Source organism: Mesoplodon densirostris, chromosome 16 (genome assembly GCF_025265405.1).
Source record: "Mesoplodon densirostris isolate mMesDen1 chromosome 16, mMesDen1 primary haplotype, whole genome shotgun sequence".
NCBI lineage: Eukaryota > Metazoa > Chordata > Mammalia > Artiodactyla > Ziphiidae > Mesoplodon > Mesoplodon densirostris.
In genome coordinates, this window is record NC_082676.1 from 22,206,515 (window position 1) to 22,223,747 (window position 17,233).

Below are 17,233 nucleotides of genomic sequence, written 5' to 3' on the forward strand. Positions count from 1 at the left end.
TGACCTACCTTTAGGGCTCTTATCCATGAAACAGACCCTCTGCAAGAGCATCAAACTGAAATAGAAGGGTGCAGGACCTCATTCAAGGTGATGAATCTTGACAGGACCAGCACAATCAGGATTATAACTGAGGGTCCAGATTAGTAGGCCATCATGATAGACTGGCTGTCCCATCTCTTGGTAGCTCCTGTTATGACCCAGCCTCTCTACATATGCAGTCCTGGTGCACAACTGGGCTTCACACCCACGAAAGCCAAGGAGTTTTGCTCCCTACATATAAACATGAAAACTGAGAGAGGTAAGGATGACTATTTTTGAAAGGAGGCTGACACGCAGCAACTATTTTACCATTTATTAAATGTCCACTTGCTAGAGACTATGTAGGATGCTCATGATCATTATTCTTCACACAACAATTTGAGAAAGGTTTTATCTGCCTTGTTGATTGAAGAGGAATTCAAAGTCCAGAAAGAATAACTTGTCTAAGGCCACCAGCTATTTTGGGGGTAGAGCTGGGATGTGAAGCCAGGTTTGTCTCCTACAAAGACAATCCTCCTCCCCCTACACTGTGCTGCCTCTGGATACCGACCAGGAGACCACTGGAGCCACCTTGGTGTTAGAGGAAGCTTTAGAAGCAAACCTAGGCTCAAATTCTGCTTGTGTCACTCACTTGCTAGAAGGTATTTGGTAATGAACAAACTCTTTGAGACTCATCTGTAAAAAGACAGAAAGATAGAAATGCCTAATTCATAAAGTATATACACCTGTAAAGCCCTCAGTATACTCGTAGATGCTCAATAAAATGTGAGTTGGCCACTAACCTCCTCCCACAAAAGAGAAGAGCAGTTTTCCAGGATGGTAAATACATCCTTTGTTTCACTGTCTTCCTCAGTGGCAAACAACTATGCTGTGCTCTACTTGGGAAAGGCCCGTGGGTTAATCCTTATATGACTGGAACCAGTTAGCAAACCAGATGTGTAACACTCAAAATCATCCCCTCAAGCCTGATGAGAGGAACCCTAAGTCCAAACACATTGCTTATTTCAGCATCCTTATATTTTGTCATCTGAGGTCAGGAATGAGACAAGCAGCTGGAGGGAGAAAAAAGAAATTGATCCAGGAACTATTCAGTTATAAGGTTTTCAGATAGCGACAAAAAAACAACAGCCAGACATTTCCATCCTTGTTTAACATAAAGTCCCTGGTAGCAGATGGCTTAATGCTACTCTTAAAATTAAATACCATTTACTCTTCACTTGTTCATTATTCTGAGCACTACAGCCAACTCTCTGGGATTTTTAAGCTTGGGGAATACAAAAGGAGGGGGCGAAATCTTTGAATTCTCTGTTTACATGATGTGGAGAAGTGGGGACCTGGGGCTCCCTAGTACATCCTCTATGGGAGAGGTTTTTGTCTTACATTCCACATAAGGCTGGCATGTTTACGGTCTACCCCTATGAATGGCAGATCCAGGGAGAAAAAGGATTTTTTTCTGTGGGTACTTCTAAAACTACCAATAAAGTAGAAGGAAGAGGAACACAAATGGGAAACCTATCCGCAACCCAGCCACTAATATTAATGAAGCAGGCACTAGGCTAATCATTTGATCTGTATTATTTCATTTAATCCTCACATATAGCCTTATGAGATAGATTCCAATATTATCCCAAATTTACAATTGAGGAAATACAGGCTCAGGGAGGTTAAACTACTTTTCCAAAGTCATAGAGCTAGTACATGGCAGAACCAAGACACCAACCCAGGTCTTCTCCTGTGCATGTGGGGAATATTAGAGTTAAGCATGGTGTGTTGATTTCTGCCTTGGGTGCCATTTACCAGGACAGGAAAAGCAGAAGAGACTTGGGTGATGAAGGAATGAGTAAGGTTTTGAATGAGCTGAATTTGAGTATCCGGTGCAGTTGTCTTCTGGTTAATTAGTTGTGCTGATTAGAGCCTGTAAGAGAGACAAGGCTGAAGAGTTGGGAATCAGTGGCAAAGAGATAAGAGGTTAAAGCTACAGGTAGTAGATGAGATCAAGGAGAGTATGGGGAGTAAAAAAAAAAAAAAAGAACTGGGGGAAGACACCGCCAATCCAGACAGGCAAAAATGAATGACTGAGGGACAGGCTGAGGCAAAGGATCTGGAGATTCGGAACACTGGGAAAGAGCAGCTCCCCCAAGGACAGGTATTCAGTTTTATTCCTGTCACATGTTAGGTCTGTTAAATTTTGAACACAGTAGGAGCCCCAGTAAAAGTTGGCCCCAAACGATGCCATGTCATTACCACAGCCCACCATGGACACATTAAAAATATTTCTTTTTTGCCTATGTTGGCTAAACTCCCTTCTTTTCTGACTGCAGGAAAGGTTTTGCTATTTCCCTCTCCTAAGCCTGGTAGGTGGTGGGAGCTCTGGTCTGCAATTCCTCACCGTTAGGAGTCCAAGAAGCACCAGGCAACTGTATACCTCCTGACCTGGGGAGTCCATGAGAATCACCTACAATTCTCTGCAGATGACAGAAAAGTATTCTTTAAAGCAGTGACCTGTTATCAACTGCTGTCATTGTTGATGAGGTAAGATGTGTGCATATGCCTAGCATGCACACACACACCTACACACTGCTTGGTAGCTCACCCCCTTAAAGCTCATAATAGCCTCTAGGGGAACCATGCTGAAACAGTGCAATTAACTAGAACTGCTATAAACTCAATAACTCACCTACCTAATGAAGCAATACAAGGAAAATTGGACCTATTTTAATAAGAATTTTTAAAAGAGACAAGAAGTAAAGGTCAAATGCCATTTCTGGATCCCAGCTCTTTTCTTCCTCCCTCATATTCTGAAGCAGTTAATTCCAAGGAGACAATATATACTGTGCTATTCTTTATAAAACCAAGGAGGCAGCCAATCATGCTATTGCACCCAAGGGCAAATTTTTTCCTTCCAACCCATCCCCCAAGTTAAGTGCCTCCCCTGATCTATTTCAGAAGGTTTTATTATGCAAAACTGAATGGATTTCAATTATGGTAATTCTTTTCCTTCTCCATCCCAACTCACAAAAGAAGAACTACATTACCCACAATTCTAGGTTATAAGGGTGGTTTCTGCTTCTTCCCTCCTCTCTAGAGGCAGCTTAATCTAGAGACTGTCCTCTCTCAAAGCTCTTTTGTTGGCTTTAGGAACACGTTGTTTTTATGCCGCCCCACTATTTAGCATATCATGACTCCTGACATTCCCATCAAGAATGAGTTTGCCCATTCTCATGCAGCAATCATACAGCGATTAGACCACAGGCCGATAACACCCACACTCTCCCAATCCTCCCATACCCAAGGTGTAGGCAGTCTCTTTGCCTGGCTTCCCAGTGACCCCTTAGAAGAATGGGTATGTGTGACTAAGGTCAGGGTGGGCAGAACTGGAGACAGATTTAGTAGAGGAGAGAACTTACACTTCTTGAAGTGCCTACTCTATTCTAGAGTCTGTGCTAAGTTAATATCTGTCACCTCACCTGACCCTCACAATCACCCTATGTGGTAGATCTAGCATTTTACGTAAGGCTCAAGTAAGGCTCGGAGAGTTTAAGAATTAACCCAAGATCACATGGTTGACAAGCAGTGGATCATTCTGTACCACACCAGGCTATATTGCTACCATCGGAGTTTGGGGAAGATTCTAAGTGATGACAGGGGCTGAGAACCAGGATGAACTTAACCCTGATATGTGACAAGCCCCTGAATCTGACAAGAAAGGGAAGCTTACAGGGCAACCCTCCAGAGGTTCTGGACGGGCAAGCTGATTCCCAGCCCATAGTCCTTTATTAGGAGTTGCTGGATTACCACAAGAAGCTTGTCATAGGGTGGCCTCACCTATAGGAAGTTCCATCCATAACATGTCTCTTAAAGGCATAGCTCTAAAGGAGCGGGGAGGAGTTCTGCCATAATTTCTAAGCCCATGAGACAAGGAAAAACTTAAGGCTAGGAACCCACTTGTTTTGCTTCCAAACAAGCTGGTCACCCCAGGTGTATGACCAACAACTGTCAACTGTATTGATTCAACCTTGCAAGGTTCTGGGGAGAGCCCCAAATCCATGTCTGTCTTTAATGAGCAGTCTTTTAGGGAAGCAGTTATCCATTCATGCAGTCAGTAAATATACACTCTGTATCTACCACATGCCAAGCACGGGACTAGGCCCTGGGATGCAGAGGTGACAAGACTATTGGTTCCATAATCTTAAGGGCTATGAAGTCAAAGTCCTGGGTCCAAGAGTCCACTTAATAGGAGGTTCTATTCAAGCCTAGGAGCTCATGTTATGTTTCCCTGAGAAAGTGACCTCAAAACTAAGGACTAGGGCTTCCCTGGTGGCACAGTGGTTGAGAGTCCACCTGCCAATGCAGGGGACACGGGTTCGTGCCCCGGTCTGGGAGGATCCCACATGCCGCAGAGTGGCTGGGCCCATGAGCCATGGCCGCTGGGCCTGCGCATCTGGAGCCTGTGCTCCGCAACGGGAGAGGCCACAACAGTGAGAGGCCCGTGTACCGCAAAAACAAACAAAAAAAACAAACAGAAAAACTAAGGACTTGAAGGATGACTATAAGGCAGGCAAGCAGACAGGTCAGAGAAAATTGTTACAGATGGAGGCAAGAGCATGGTAGAAACCTGGGGCTGGGCATCTTTGCAAATATTTCTGATGGTCTGAGCTACCGTGCTCTAGCTTACCACACAAACCTGGTCCACTTCCTTCAGAAAGGTCAGCACATAGAGAGCAACCCAGAAGACAGGACAAAGAAACCTTGCACAAGGTGCCCCTGCTTTGCCCTGCCTCCATCCTCACCCCACCACCATGGCCAGGAGCAGGAGCAGGGGTGGGAGAAGGGCCGGGGCTGTGTTTTCTCCTTGGGGGTCACTCTTTGGGTGCCGGTGTATTCAGGATGCAGAGCTCATCCTCACCAGCCATTACAGTCCAAACGTGCCCTCCAGGAGCTGTCTTCCCGATCCACTGCCCTCACTAATATAATGTTATCAAATTCCTAATGTGGGTACTCTAAAGCAAATGTACTGTTACCAGCATGCCACCAGGCACATTTTTCAGAAGGAAAACAGCTACTCACTGAATCTGTCATTTCTCTTCTCAGCACCATGCACACAGAGCAAGAGCCTGCTAAGGGCTGTTTCCCTTCACTTTCTTCAAGCATGCTCAAAATGTAGCATCAAGCCTCTCAATACAACCCAGCAGGTCAGCCACCCACAGTCCTCGAGGAGTTTCCTGGATTATAGGACAAAGCCTTGACAACTAGGGCCTGTGCCTCAGGATCTTAAGGTACAGATATCAGAGCTTCTAATTCACTAGTCTAGTTTCCGCATCTTACAGAGCAGGAAGGAAAACGCAGTTGAGAGAAGTTAAGCCAAGGGTCTAAAGTCACACAGCTATTTAGCTGTAGAACCACAGCTTGGTTCCTTTCTTAGCTGATTTCCTTATCTTAAAAAACAAGGATACCACCATCTACTTCATGGGTAAGGCCCAACTAAGATAGCATATAATGCAGCAGCACTAGGAATGTGGCAGGTTTTCAATGAACAGCGACTGTCTCCAAAATTTTATCTCCTCGCTCTCCAATACCACCCATTCCCTCTCCCATGGCCTCATTTTGCTGAATTTCCATTGAGGAAAGAAAAGAGATCAGCAGTAGGCTTAACATGTTCACAGCTGGTGTTTGGTCAGTCTCTGGTTTGAGGTGAACTGAACTCTCTACATGTTCTCACATCTCTAGTCCATAGCTCTTCCCCTGCCAGACTTCCTGCTGTCTCTGGAGAGCTGCTTTCATCAGAGAAGGTATCACTGGAGGTGACCACTGAAGGCATCCTCTTCACCTTTAGCCACTCCAAGTTGGTACAGACTAAGTCAAGTCAATTTGAGAACTGATAGACAGGAACTCCCAAACTTTTACCTAGGAGGGTAAGGAATGCAAAAGATCCTGCAGATACCTATGCTGTTCTACTAATCATGATGAAAAAAAATCAAACCATGGGACAGATGTTAACTTCTGACAAGACAACCAACTTAGCCAGCCAATCAGCCCAGGTCCTCGTCCTTCACACACACCACCTCCTCGTTCCCCTCTTAGCACCCTCCCCATACTTTAAAATAACCACCCAACCACGTAAATTCCCTGGTGCAAGTATCTGTTAGCCTCCAACAGAACCGTCAATGCTCATAAATCCAGGGCCCTCCAGATTGCACTGCGGCTATTTACTGGGGAGAGGGATGCAGCAGGCCACTAGACAACAGCAGGAAGAGAATGTCCTAGCAGTAACTATTCTGCTTACAGCACCGCAATTCATGGCATTTTGCTGGGAGTATGCACCATCAGGGAGGAGAAACATAAAAAGGGGAACCTGGGCTGTAAATAGTTTATTTCGGCAATTCCTAATGGTGGCTGAATCACACTTTAATACAGAAATACATGAAAGCACTACTCTGGCGGTGACATGTGTTGCCACCTCATTACTCTTTTCAAAAGGGTCTTCCATCAGAGACACTCCTCGCTACAAATTATAGTGAAGAAAACAAAACCTTCACACACAGACTTATTCACAGGCCAGAAGGGAATGGAACCACTAGGATTCAAACAAGCAGAGAACCAGTGCAACAAAGGCCATCAGTGATCAGGGGTCTCTGGGTTGCTTTTCCATGCACAGAAAATAAGCAGGTAAAAAAGAAAAAGGTAGCACACTTCCGCCTAAGAGTCAACTCCTCAGCTGCATGACGGAGTTTTTCAAAGTAGCCCTCATTGCCTCCCATTTCTCCTAATGCATCTTCATTAGGCTGACTTCTCCAGTGAACCCTACCTTCATGCTCCTTCTCAGTGGTTCCCACTTTCTTGATCTTCCTGGGAGATTTCATAAAAAGGGGAAAGATGGTTCGTAAGCCAAGAATATCAACAAACTTATGGCAATTGTCTGTGCCCTCGGGTCCAATCATGGCATGGTCCAGCACTTTCAGGGCACTGCTCCGGGAGATCTTCTTTTCTCTGGGAACAAAAGAGGTTTTCATGAGTGTGTTCTAGTCTTAAAAAAAAAAAAAAGTGTATTTACTGCAATACTCATTACAATGGAAAAAAGAAAAATAAAAACAAAGCAATTAAAATGTCCACCAGTAAAAAAATTATTACATTATAGTATATCTACATGGAATTGTTAGCACTTGTTAACAATTAGGAGCGTATGTGGTAGAATGAACAAGTTCTTATGGTCAGAATGATAAGCACAAAAGATAATATTCAAAATTCTGTATGAAGCATTATCTCAATTATGTAAAACATATGCATTAAAAGAGACTGGAAAGAAACAGATCAAGATACGAACATGTTCAAGGTGGTAGGATTATGGGTCACCTATTCTTCCTTTTTCTTTCTTTTTAACAGCTTTATCAAGATATAATTCACGTACCATACAACTCACCCATTTAAAATGTACAATTCAATGAATTTTAGAATATTCACAGGTATGTGTCACCATCACCATAGGCAACTATAGAACATTTTCATCACCCTGACAAGAGATCCTCTACTCTTAAGCTACCATCCCTCTACCCTCCCCATTCCATCCTAGCCCTAAACAATCACTGATCTACTTTCTGTCTCTATGGATTTGCCTACTCTGGACTGTTCAATTTAAATGGTATCATACAATACTTAGTCTTTTATGACTGACTTCTTTCACCTAGTATAATGGTTTCAAGGTTCATCTATGTTGTAGCATGTATCAGTAGTTCATTCTTTTCTATGCTTGAGGAGTAGTCCACCATATGGAAATGTCACCATTTATCTATCCATTCATCCATCATGGACATTTGGGGTGTTTTTACCTTTTGGCTATTATGAATAATGCTGCTATCAACATTCATGCACATGTTTTTGTATGGATATATGTTTTCATTTCTCTTGGGTATATATGTATACCGAGGAGTGGAACTGCTAGGGAATATGGTATTCTGTGTTTAAACCTGTTGAGGAACCATCAGACTTTTCCAAAGTGGGGCTACATCATTTAAAATTCCCATTAGCAGCATATAAGTGTTCTGATTTCTCCACATCTTTATCAACACTTATCATCCGACTTTTTGGTTCTAGCCACCCTAGTGGGTGTGAAATGGTATCTCACTCTGGTTTTAATTTGCATTTCCCTGATAACTAATGATGTCAAGCATCTTTTCATGTACTTATTGGCCATTCATATATCCTCTTTGAAAAAATGTCTATTCAGATACTTTGCCCATTTTTAAATTAGCTTAACTAGCTTTATTATTGAGTTGTAAGAGTTCTTTATTCTGGATACAAGTCCCTTAACAGATAAATGATTTGTAAATACTTTCTTCCATTCTAGGCGATATTTTTTCACTTTCTTGACAGTGCCCTTTGAAACACAAAACTTATTTTTTTCTTCTGCTGTTTGCGCTTTTGGTGTCATAGCTAAGAAACCATTGCCAGGGAATTCCCTGGTGGTCCAGTGGTTAGGACTTGGTGCTTTCACTGCAGTGGCCTGGGTTCAATCCCTGGTCAGGGAAATAAGATCCTGGAAGCCATGTTGTGCAGTCAAAAAAAAAGGAAACCACTGCCAAACCCAGTGTCGTGAAGATTTACACCTATGTTTTCTTCTAAGAGTTTACTAGTTTTAGTTCTTACATTTGGATCTTTAATTTATTTTGAGTTAATTTTTGTATTCACTATTAAAGTGTTAATGATGACAAAGCATGCTATCCTGGGTCAGAATAGCCAGCCAGAATTGGGTCCCAGTGAGTGGAGGAAAGGAGAGTAGATAAAAAGCTTGCTGACAGTGCCCTTTGGTGCTAGACCATGCTAGTATACCTGAGACTGTTCCATTTTTAGCACTGAAAAGAAAGTACAACATCCTGGGAAACCCCTCAGTCCTGGGCAAACCGAGATAGTTGGCCATCCTACGTGGTGCCAACCTCAAAAGATCAAGGATGTATTGTGAATATTCCTACCTTTATTCCCCTTGCTATGGGGAATAAACAAATCAATCAAAACAATACAAGATACTCACAAATGACATTCAACCCAACTACTGAGTTTAACAGAAAAAAAAAAACAGGCTTCTACTAAGCACTTGCCTCCATACAGCAGGCACTACACTAGCTGCTAGGAATTATAAGCTCCCTGTCTTTAGCCAATTTAAGAACAGGTAAATAAAAATAATTGCAAAAGCCCAAAGCTGGGGCTTCCCTAGTGGCGCAGTGGTTGAGAGTCTGCCTGCCGATGCAGGGGACATGGGTTCGTGCCCCAGTCCGGGAAGATCCCACATGCCGCGGGGCAGCTAGGCCCGTGAGCCATGGCCGCTGAGCCTGCACGTCCGGAGCCTGTGCTCCGCAACGGGAGAGGCCACAACAGTGAGAGGCCCATGTACCGCAAATAAATAAATAAATAAATAAATAAAAATGACCAAGGGTTAAGAAGATGACTAAGGGGAGGTGGGCAGGAACAGGTCATGACAGGCCCTAGATGTGCTGCCAGGGAACCTGGGCTCCATGTTGTTGACATTGAGAAGCCATGAAATGTTCAAGAAAAGGAGGACTCTACACAGATAGATTTTAGAAAGCTTAACCTGGCAGTAGTGTGATGAAGGGACTGGAGCAACAGAGCTTGGGGTCAGTAAGCATATTTAAGAGAATATGACAAGAGTGTAAGTGAAAACGACAGAGTTCTGATCACTGCAGTGGTATGAGAAAGGCATATTTGTGAGACATGAAATCTTAAATATCTGGAGCAGGGTAAATAAATTTCTAAATTCAATAGGAAGGGTATTTTTTACACCAAGATGAAATTCTAAAAGGAGAGTAGACAAATAATATATATGTTTTCACTGCAGCTGGACTTGAGTACCCTACTCTACAAACTTAAATTTACAAAGGTTATGGCTAGGGCAGATAACCATGTGAGCAGAAGTTAGGAAACTGAAATACAATATCCTTACTGTTTAGTCACTCAGAAAAAGTCCTCTTGAAATGAATTACAGTCATGTAACAGGGCACCTTCCGTTACCATGCAGCATACATTCAAACCATTTCACATATAACAGAATTGCTTGAAATGCTAAAGATAAATGACGCTGGTTTCGCCAAGTCTCTTTTTTTCCCTGCCTAAGCAAATTCAACAAACAAAAGATCTTAAAAGTAAAACCCTTCTTCAGGTAGGCAGTGTAAGACATGTTTAAAGGGGGCAGTAATTGCATATTGATCAGGCAAGCTGCATGGAGGTGAACATTGGAATACTCACTGGGCTCAAGTTCAGGCTTTTAGCAATCAATAGCTGTTTGGCCTTTCTTGGGTTGACTTTATTTGAAATATTTATTCTACTCGAGGACAAGCAGTTTATCTTAGTCTTGGCTGGGTTCATCAGGTTGTTGATCATGCCAGGACCAATGTGAATGCTGGCCTCTATAACATGGATGGTTGTGGGAAATGACTGAGTCACCTACTGCTCCCTCTTCTGCCCAGGTGAGCCTTCTGATAAGAAGGAAAGGTGAGGAGTGGGAAGTTTCCATTGTTGCTTTAATTAGCTTATTCTTCTTTATTATACAGAAATACTTTTGTAATGAACATGCATTCTGAGTATAATTTTTTTGCTCTTTCATCAAATATAATATTTATGAGGCATCTAATAGGTGCCAGTTATTAAGCTGAGGATGTAAAGAGAGGCACAGCTCATGCTTCCGAGGAGCTTAGTTCACAGGGGAGACAGACGTGCAGACAATGAAGAGCCAAGTACTACTATGGAGGTGTACACAAAGTAGAACAAGAATGCAGGAAGGAGGGCTGACTATGAGTCAGGGAGGCTTCACAAAGCAGATGATGCCTGAACCAAGCTTCACTGGATGTCCTTCCCAGACAGGCAAAAAAGATAAGGGTATTTCAAGCAGAAGGAAACAACAGCACATGCAAAGGCATGAGTAAGCATGGAACATTCAGGGAAGTGGTGCATGGTACTGCCAGAATATAAAGAGCACGAGGGGCAGCAGCAAAAAATGAAGGCTGCTGGGCTTCCCTGGTGGCGCAGTGGTTGAGAGTCCGCCTGCTGATGCAGGGGACGCGGGTTCATGCCCCGGTCCAGGAAGATCCCACATGCCGCGGAGCGGCTGGGCCCGTGAGCCATGGCTGCTGAGCCTGCGCGTCTGGAGCCTGTGCTCCGCAACGGGAGAGGCCACAACAGTGAGAGGCCTGCGTACCGCAAAAAAAAAAAAAAAAAAAAGAACAACAGAACAAAGGAATAATTCTATGCCATAAACTTGGAAAACAGGTGAGATGGACAAATTCCTAGGAAAATATATTTTCCCCAACTCAAGAAAAACAAAAAAATCTGAATGGAGAGCTAGTTAAAAATCTCCTCCCAAAGAAAACTCAAGGTCCAGAAGGTATCACTATCAAGTTATACTAAGCATTCAAGGGCAAAATAGTTCCAATTTTACTTAAACTCATATAGAAAACAGAAAAATAAGGAACATTATTCAACTCATTTAATAAGGCTAAAACAAACAATTAACAACCTCTGACAGCAAAACTTTTCTGAGAGAGTAAAATTACAGGCCAAGCTCATTCATACATATAGGTATAATAATCATAAATAATATACAGAATCCTAGAAAACATAAAAAAGATGGGCTCATTCCAGGAATGCAAGGTTAGTTCAATATCAGAATATTCATTAATGCAATTTTCACTATATTAATATTAAAAGATCATCTCAATAAATGTAGGAAAAGCATTTGATAAAATTGATTGATCAATTATGTGAAATCTGTGACAATTAGAGAAATTTCCTTAATCTGAAAATGCTATCTCCAAAAAACTGAGAGCAAATATTACTCAATGGCAAAATGCATTTCCTTTAACACCAGGAACAAGACAAGTTTGCCCTTTATCACTACTCATACTCAATGCTACACTGGAGGTCATAGCTAGTAAAATTTAAACACACACACAAGTTGACAAATTACTAAAAAGAAACATGATAGAAAATAATCTTGTTTCCAACTATTAACCACTACTTTCTAAAAGAGGCATATACCCAGTGGTTTGAAACTAAAAGTTCAGCTAGCTCTCCAGAAAAAAAGGGCTGATTTGTTGTGTATGACAATTTACATGGTGTAAATACTCCCATCATAGTATATTTCAAGTCACCAACATGATCACTAAACGCAGTGTTGGAAAGAGAGGTGTACAAGCAGCTTTCATGAGCCTATATGAGCCAGCTCTAACACATCACTGCTTATACACCCTCCTCCCACCACAGACATCAGGTTTGGCCATGTGACTTTTTATGGCCAATTAGATGTGAGTGTAAGTAATATATGTGTCTTTAGAGAAGTTTTAAGATTTATTGCATTATCCAGTCTTTTGCCTCTGCCATGAGAGAGTCATGTCCCATCAAACACTGCTCCTTCAGCCTGAATCCCCAAATAAAGATGTGAAGCAGAGCTTCAGATGGCCAGTGATAGATGTACCAGGAGTAAAAAACAAACATTTGCCATCGAGAGTCCCTGAGATTTGGGGATTGTTATTGCAACAAAAGCTGACCAATACATGACACAGCAAAGTTGTTAATAAAAGATCAAAACACAAAAGTTAATTGCATTACTATCTACCAGCAATAAATGGTAAGAAAATATAGTTTAGAATGTATTTTTTTTTCAGTATATAATATACTGTTAGGCTTCCACTTTGGGTCAAGATGGAGTAACAGGGACTGGATTTACATCCCCTCCCATGCCTAAAACAAAAAAAATGAAAGGATAAAATATGCAAAACAATGGTTTTCAGATACTTTACATCAGGTAGCACAGGAAGTAATCACTGAGAGAGGGAAACACATTCAATGAGCCCAGTTGGCTGGTAGGAGAGAGTTTCCATGCCTCAGGGCAGGGAGGAGGCACAGTGAGGAGTCTAGGGAGACCACTGTGGCTGGAGTTCACAAAGCAGGGTACCAGAAACAAGAGCTGCACAGAGATCTGCAGAGGGTACCCGCTGAGTCTTCAGTTCAGTATTGATTAGAATATGCATGAGGAAACTAACCAAAGCTGTAGAAAAGAAACACCTTAAAGAAGAAGGGGGAAACAATCCCTAGAGCTCACCAAGGGCCAGGAATAGTTTGTGTTCCCACCAGTTGCAGTGGAAAAGCTTGGTGAATTCCCAGTGCAGCAGGTAAAGTACTCAGAAGGGTACTGCTTTAGTAATGAGTTAAATTTGCCATAGACTAAATGCTAGTCTGGTCCCACCTCATAGTAAGCTTAAAAGTAAGCCTCAAAAGGAACAATTATTTCCAATTAATTTAACTAGAACCTAGAACAAAGTTAAGAATATTTACTAACAACACTGTAAATCAACTATACTCCAATAAAATTTAAAAATAAAATAAAAATAAAGAAGCACACACACACACATACAAGAATATTTATAAGTATACCAAGAAAAAAAATCCAAATTCACAAAATCTAAATTTCAGTAAAAAAAAAAAAAATTAAGCATTCAGACATTCAAAGAGACAGGAGAACATTAACCATAAAGAGAAAAAATATCATTAGTAAAAATAACAGAAATGACAGAATTAGAAGACAAGGATGTTAAAACAGTTATTATAACTACATATGATATGTTCAAGAAGATAGAGAAAAGCTTAAGCATGTTAACTAGAAACAGGGAAGATATAAAAAAGACCCAAGTTGAACATCTAGAGAAGAAAAATACAATGTTTGATGAAAAACATACTGGATGAGGTTAACTGCAGATTACACACTGTAGAAGAAGAGTAAGCTCAAATACATAACATTAGAAACTATCTAAAATAAAACAGAAAGAAAAATGACTGAAAAAATGAATAGATCACCAGTGAGCTGTACTTGGACAATTTCACAGAGCCTAATATACAGTTGACCCTTGAACAAAGTAGGGATTGGGACACCAACCCTGTGCACAGTCAAAAATCTACGTATCTTATACTTGGCCCCCCATATCCGTGGTTCCTCCACATACACAGTTCCTCTGTATCCACAGATTCAACCGACAGCAGATTATGCAGTACTGTAGTATTTACTATTGAAAAAAAATCTGTGTATAAGTGGATCCATGTAGTTCAAACGTGTGTTGTTCAAGGGCCAACTGTACATGTAACTGGAGTTCCTGAAAGAAGGATGGGGGCAAAAAAAATATCTGAAAATATGATGATTGAAAATTTTCCATATTTGATGAAAACTATAAACTCACAGATCCAAGAAGCTCAATGAACACCAAACAGAAGAGACATGAAGAAAACAACACCAAGGGACATCATAAATTATTCAAAATCAATGATAAAGAGAAAATCCTATAAACATCCAGAAAAAAAGACACATTACATACAGAAGAACATATAAGACTGAAAGCAGACCTCTCATTGCAAACTAAGCAATCCAGTAGACAGTGGAGCAACACTCAGAGTACTGAAAGAAAAAAAAAAAGCCTATTAACCTAGAATGCTATATCTGGTGAAAATATCATTCAAAGGTGAAGGCAAGTAATTTTTTAGACATACACAAGTTGACAGAAATCATCACCAATAGACCAGCACTACAAGAGATGTTGAAGGAAATCATTTGGGAAGAAAAAAACTGATACAAGATGGAAATCTGGATCTACACAATGGAATGAAGAGCACTGGCAATGGCAAATATGTGGGTAAATATAAAAGACTTTCTTCTTACTTTAAAAAAAATCTCTTTAAAAGATAATTGACCACTTATGGACTTCCCTGGTGATCCAGTGGTTAAGAATCTGCCTTCCAATGCAGGGCACATGGGTTTGATCTCTGGTTGGGGAACTAAGATCCCACATGCCGTGGGGCAACTAAGCCCGTGCATCACAGCTATGGAGCCTGTGCACTCTGGAGCCTGTGCACCACAATTAGAGAGAAGACTGTGAGCCACAATGAAGAGCCTGTGAGCCACAACAAAAGATCCCACATGCCTCAACTAAGACCCAACGCAGCCAAATTAATTAATTAACTAATTAAAAAAATAAAACCCAGGGGACTTCCCTGGTGGCGCAGTGGTTAAGAATCCACCTGCCGGGCTTCCCTGGTGGCGCAGTGGTTGAGAGTCCGCCTGCCGATGCAGGGGACACGGGTTCGTGCCCCGGTCTGGGAAGATCCCACATGCCACGGAGCGGCTGGGCTCGTGAGCCATGGCTGCTGAGCCTGCGCACCCGGAGCCTGTGCTCCGCAACGGGAGAGGCCACAACAGTGAGAGGCCCGTGTACCGCAAAAAAAAAAAAAAAAAAAGAATCCACCTGCCAATGCAGGGAACATGGGTTCAAGCCCTGGTCCAGGAAGATCCCACATGCTGTGGGGCAACTAAGCCCATGTGCCACAACTACTGAGCCTGCATTCTAGAGCCCACGAGCCACAACTACTGAGCCCACATGCTGCAATTACCAAAGCCCACGTGCCTAGAGCCCATGCTCCGCAACAAGAGAAGCCATCACAATGAGAAGCCCGTGCACCGCAACAAAGAGTAGCCCCCACTCGCTGCAACTAGAGAAAGCCCGCGCGTAGCAACGAAGACCCAACGCAGCCAAGAATAAAAAAAAAAAAAAAAAACCCAAAAGATAATCGACCACTTAAAGAAAAAGAGCAACAGTATATAATGGGGTTTATACCATATGTAGAAGTAAAACATGTGACAACAGGAGCACAAAAATCAGGAGGGAGAAATGGAAGCTTAGAGTTGTAAGGTTCTTACACTATAGCTGAAATGATATAACACTACTTGAAGACAGACTGTGAAGAGTTAAAGACGTACCCTATAAACCTTAAAACAAGTACTAAAAAGGCAAAGAAGAAGAGCTAAGAAAATAGTATGGAATAATAAAAAAATACCGTGAATCTAAAAGAAGGCAGACAAAGCAAAAATGGGAACCGGAAAAAGAGATGGGAAAAATAAAAACAATCCACAAGAGGGGAGATTTAAACTTAACTATAAACCACCATGTTAACAATCACGTTAAAAGATATACTATACTAACACTAATCAAGAGAAAGCTGTGGTGGCTATATTAATATCAAATAAAGTAAATGTCCACCCAAAGATTTTTACATGAATATTAATAGTAGCTTTGTTCTTAAAAGCAAAAAAACTGAAAATCTAAATGGCCATCAACAAGTGAATAAACAAAGTGTGAAATATTCAGAAAATGGAATACTACCCAACAAAGAAATAGGGACAAACTATTGATACACGTGGCAGAATCTCAAAATACTCATAGTGAGTTAAACAGGCCCAACTAAAAAAAGAGTAAATACTATAATTCCATTTACATAAAATTCTAGAAAATGCAAACTAACCTATAATGGACAGAAAGCAAATCAATAGTTGCCTGAAAACACTGAAATAGGGGAGAGGGGTTATGGATTACTAAGGGGCACAAGGAAACATTCGGATATGATAAATATGTTTGTTATCATGCTTGTGATGATGGCAGGATGAGTCTAAGCTGATGGAAGGGCTCAAAGATAGGTCTTACACCACTTCCTGCCAGGTAATCTTGCTTCAGTTTAATTTGCCGTCTCTGCCATAGCACTTTCCCATTTATGAAGAGGTAACACCAGCCTGGAGGACTGCTGGAAGCATTACTTTGTACTTCTGAAGCATCTTTCTATTTCTAGAGATCAGGTGCAGACTCCTATTACTCATCTAAGTGAGAATGGCAATATTCAGTGAGTGGGGAAAGGGATGTTTGCTGGACAAACAACAGCAAGATCTGTGTGTGCAACTTGGAGCACACACTGGCTACAGCCCCATTAGGAAGCACAGCTGAATTCTAAAAGATCTGCATTACCATTTTGCTCTTGCAGTTGAATCTGGAGACTGAAGGTCAGAAGAAAAGGTTCTAGAATTTAAAGGCACCACCACCACCACCACAGCAACAACAAAACCTTTTGTAAAGGATCACAAGAATAAAACTGCGATAGAGTTTGGATCTTCACATGTTCATTAGGAACAAAACCAATAAAGAACAAAACCAAGGGAATAAAATTTCAAGGTTAAAAACAATTCACCAGGCTGGCCTACCTACCTATATGCTTTGGTACAAACTTACAGCTCAGAATTGGGCCTGCAAAGACTTACTTTGCAAATGGTATACCATCACCATTTTATTTGTTTTCTTTGTCAGAGACAATTTTCTTTAGATTA

The 17,233-nt window shown here is 41.5% G+C and overlaps 1 protein-coding gene across 1 annotated transcript in view; it reads right to left on the minus strand.

The window, feature by feature from the left end:
* Positions 1–17,233, minus strand: part of CTNNBL1 (catenin beta like 1) — a 158,666-nt gene that overhangs the window by 49,140 nt on the left and 92,293 nt on the right. The window contains exon 11 of the mRNA XM_060120252.1: positions 6,845–7,026. Within this exon, the coding sequence (XP_059976235.1) occupies positions 6,845–7,026 (182 nt within the window). The remainder of the gene's footprint in view (positions 1–6,844; positions 7,027–17,233) is intronic.